Genomic DNA, 3975 nt, shown 5'->3' on the forward strand with positions numbered 1-3975 from the left:
CCTAAAAATTGTAAGAGTTCTTTTTTGTTAGTAGGTGTTTTAAACTCACTTATTGCCCTGATTCTTTCGGGATCAATTTCTATTCCCTTCTCATTTATTATATGGCCTAAATAGGTTATTTCTGTTACTCCGAATTTACATTTCCCTTTATTAATAGTAATCCCTTCCTTTTCCAATCTTTTAAGAACTTCCCTTAATGCACTGTCATGTTTCTCCTGAGTTTCCTCATATATTAATATATCATCCATGTGTATAGCAACTTTTAAGTCTCTAAATAAATTATTAAATTTCATAGTGAAATATTCTGGGGCACAGTTAAGTCCAAAAGGTAATCTATTGTAAATATATCTCCCAAATGGAGTTATTATTGTTGTAAGCTTTTTTGAATCTTCATCTAATTTGATTTGATGAAAACCTGAAGTTGCGTCAATTTTCGAGAAATATTTTGCTCCCTTAAGCTGTGCTAATGTGTTTTCAACTTTAGGTATAGGATAGATAGGTCTTTTAATATTTTGATTCACCTTTGTATAATCCCCACATATTCTTAGTTTATCATTTTTGTAGACTACTACAATAGGGGAAACAAAATCTGTTGGTTCTTCTATAGGGCTAATAATACCTAAACTCTCTAACTTATCTAATTCTTATTTGACTTTCGGCAGTAAAGGAATAGACACATTTCTTGGTGTTGCTTGTACATAGGGTTGAGGATTATCTATTAACTTTATACTGAATTTATCTTTGAACACACCTAACTCATCAAATATGTGAGGAAATTCCTTCTCAACACAGACTTTGGAACCACTTTCTATCAAGTCATGATTATTTTTTACATTACTATGTGTCATAGAACAAATTGATATCATGTTCATGCTTTCAATAGCTGGCCGCCCCAGTATAGCACTTTTTAAGCCTTTTATAATATAAACTTTGCCATAATACACTTTATCTTTATAAACTAACATTAATGTAGCTGTACCTTTAACATGTAATGGTTTACCATCTGGACCCTTTACGCTGTCCTCACATCTTGTCACCTGGAGACGGCTGATACAATCCGGTATTGCAGTTATGTCGGCACCTGTGTCTATCAAAAAGTTTAGCTTATCAATATATGTGTCTCTACTGAAAACATCCACTTTAATCACATACTTTTGTGACATCTCACATGAGCCCACCTTAAAAACAGCTGCAGCCTCTTGTAGGTCCTCTTCCATTCTTTTCATGTACTTGGCACGACACAGACTTGCAAAATGTCCTATACGCCCGCAGTTGAAACATTTTACTTTTAATGCTGGACACTGATCTTTTGGATGACGACCGCCACCACAAAACCAACAGCTTTGTTTTCCTTGCTTGTTCTCCTTTATTCTAATTTTGTTGATAGTTTCCTCTGCAGTGCTATGTTTCATTAATGTTTCATTTTCTTTCTGTTGTGCCTCTGCTTGCTTGGCTATCAATATAGCATCTTTGAGCTGTAGATCTTCTTTCAACTGTAATCTCTCACTGGTCCTCTTATCTTTCAGCCCAATCACTATTCTGTCACGAATGAGCTCTTCTTTCAACGACCCATAGTCGCAAGTTTCGCTAAGCTTATATAAATCAGTTAAAAAGTCTTCGAACGGTTCTTCCGCTTGCTGGCTTCTTGAATTGAATTTGAATCTCTCAAAAATCACGTTTCTTTTGGGCAGAAAATAATTATCAAATGCCGCCAGTGTTTTTTCATAGTTTAGATTTTTCTCGAACTGCAAAACTATGTCCTCGGCACGATCACCCATGTGGTAAATTAAACAGTTTAATTGATCCTCATCATTTTTCTTATTCGTGCCACTAAGGCTCATGTACCTTACGAACCTTTTCTTCCAAACAGCCCACTGTGCTGGGTTAAAAGAAAACTTCTCTGGCGCCGCCACGCTGCCACCCGTGCCACCGGTTGCACCGGTTGCATCAATCTTTTCTTCACCCATTTTAATGTTTTATCGCGAATATCTCTTTTAAATCTCCCTTATTGGTTTTTTTACCGCTGCCACCATGTTAGATTATATTCAGCGTTCTTTATTCTGCCAGTTAAAAAGGCGGGGCTGTTACGATGACAGACCGCGTCACAGATACTACAACAAAGTCTGTTATTACGGGCGTGGAAACAAAGTTGAGATTAAAATCATATTTAATACACCTTAAAACCGTACCATAAAAATATCGAGCATGCCACAGTGTTACATAGTCCCCGTTTTGTTCGGAAAAAGGGAGGACAAAGGTTTCTGAAAGACAAAACTGTCTCAAAACACAGACATTCACTGCCCCGGAACGCATATTTGCCATAATTAATTTCAGATATTGCAAAATATTCACAAAATTATTCTACTAAACCCGCGTAGCTCACCCAAAAACTATGAGATTTGACATTTCGGAGACCTCACGCTACACTAGCGCCTCTAGTGGCGAATTCATACGCGATAGCCCTCATTGGTGTGAATTGTCCCGTGAAAATTATTTATAAAAACTTTCCATTCTTGGTTATCAACCTACTATTTCTCAAATATGCTATGTAATGTTTATGTTGTGTTACATAAAACATGCTCCAAAATATACTGTTGCAGGCCCAGGCCTGCAAGACCACAGTCTTTTGTTTTAATGCAAAACGTCAAATATCCACGATAAAGGCCATTTTACACGACTTGAAATTAATAATCTGAATTTCTATTGTTAATTTATTAGTTACTGAATAAATTCACAGGACCATGAATATTCCATATGTAAATATATAAATATTACCGACGCGTTTTACGTCAAATTACAATTTAATTCACATAATAAATTATTAATGTAGCTGATTAAATAGGCTGCAGTTCGTGTATAATGGCCCTAAAAGCCGAACAGCAAACATAATAAAAAAAAGTTTTGGCGGGAAAATTGACGTGTCATTGTTTTTTTTTTGATAGACTGGTCTTGGGCTTTAGCCATTTTGCAAGTAAGTTCCATTGTCATTTCAAAAGTTTCGTTTAGAAACGTGATTTTTTATTGTTGCAGTCCGTTATATCTATATGTTTTATAAGCAACTGACAAGATTTCATATTTCTAAGACTATAATTTGATTCGTTCTCTGAATTCTGTTTGGAAAGAGAAAAACGCTGATATTTTAAAATTTCGCTACAACTATTAATTAATTTATTACAACTGTCTCAAAACACAGACATTCATTGCCCCGGAACGCATATTTGCCATAATTAATTTCAGATATTGCAAAATATTCACAAAATTATTCTAATTACAAATACCCGCGTAGCTCACCCAAAAACTATGAGATTTGACATTTCGGAGACCTCACGCTACAGTAGCGCCTCTAGCGGCGAATTCATTCGCGATAGCCCTCATTGTCACTAAATATGTAGGTTATGGTTATACATTGTACGTCCGTACGGCGTGAGCTCCAGAAGGCCTACTCCGAAATACGAAACTCGGAAGTTCGTATCGTACCGTCCCTCTCGCTCGCGTATTAAATAGTCTAAGTGTCAGAGGGACCGCACGACACGAACTTCGAGTTTCAGGTTTCGTAGTAGCCCTGCTGACAAGCGACACTAAACACGAGCCAACGTGTACCTAAATGTAAACACGTCGCAAGCGCTTGCCGCAAGTTCCATTGATCTAAAATAATAATCAAAGAGTATATAATCACTACGTTTTAAGAGTCGGAACTCTCATACAAAAACAAAACCACGATTGTAGTATGAATTCAGTGTCTTTTTGGTGCCAATATCAAGAAACGAACTGCACAGACTAAACAGGGCCGAAAAAGTCACATTGACAAGTAGTGTTGTTAGGAACAGTCGATATTATCGATATTGTAACAGCATAGTGTTGTGCTTTTTTATCGATATATTGTCAAAAAACGGCACGTAGTGGTGCGCTTTTTATTAATTAAATGATCGAATTAAAGAAAAAAAAAGTTGTTTTTCTTAATAATAATTTATTTTC

General features: G+C 36.1%; 1 protein-coding gene across 2 annotated transcripts; it reads right to left on the reverse strand.

Annotated features, from left to right (window-relative positions):
* Positions 1 to 993: 993 nt before the first annotated feature.
* Positions 994 to 1967, reverse strand: LOC141430632 (uncharacterized). 2 transcript variants are annotated; one of them, XM_074091441.1, is made up of 2 exons: positions 1179 to 1967; positions 994 to 1081 (listed from the first exon to the last, which is right to left on the reverse strand). In XM_074091441.1, exons 1-2 carry the CDS (start codon positions 1965 to 1967, stop codon positions 1070 to 1072), a joined length of 801 nt encoding a protein of 266 aa, XP_073947542.1. In that variant the 3' UTR covers positions 994 to 1069. The 2 variants fall into 2 exon arrangements, with proteins under 2 accessions (XP_073947542.1, XP_073947535.1); XM_074091434.1 differs by having other exon boundaries at positions 1002 to 1087.
* Between the last annotated feature and the right edge of the window lie 2008 nt (positions 1968 to 3975).

Source organism: Choristoneura fumiferana, chromosome Z, assembly GCF_025370935.1.
Source record: "Choristoneura fumiferana chromosome Z, NRCan_CFum_1, whole genome shotgun sequence".
NCBI lineage: Eukaryota > Metazoa > Arthropoda > Insecta > Lepidoptera > Tortricidae > Choristoneura > Choristoneura fumiferana.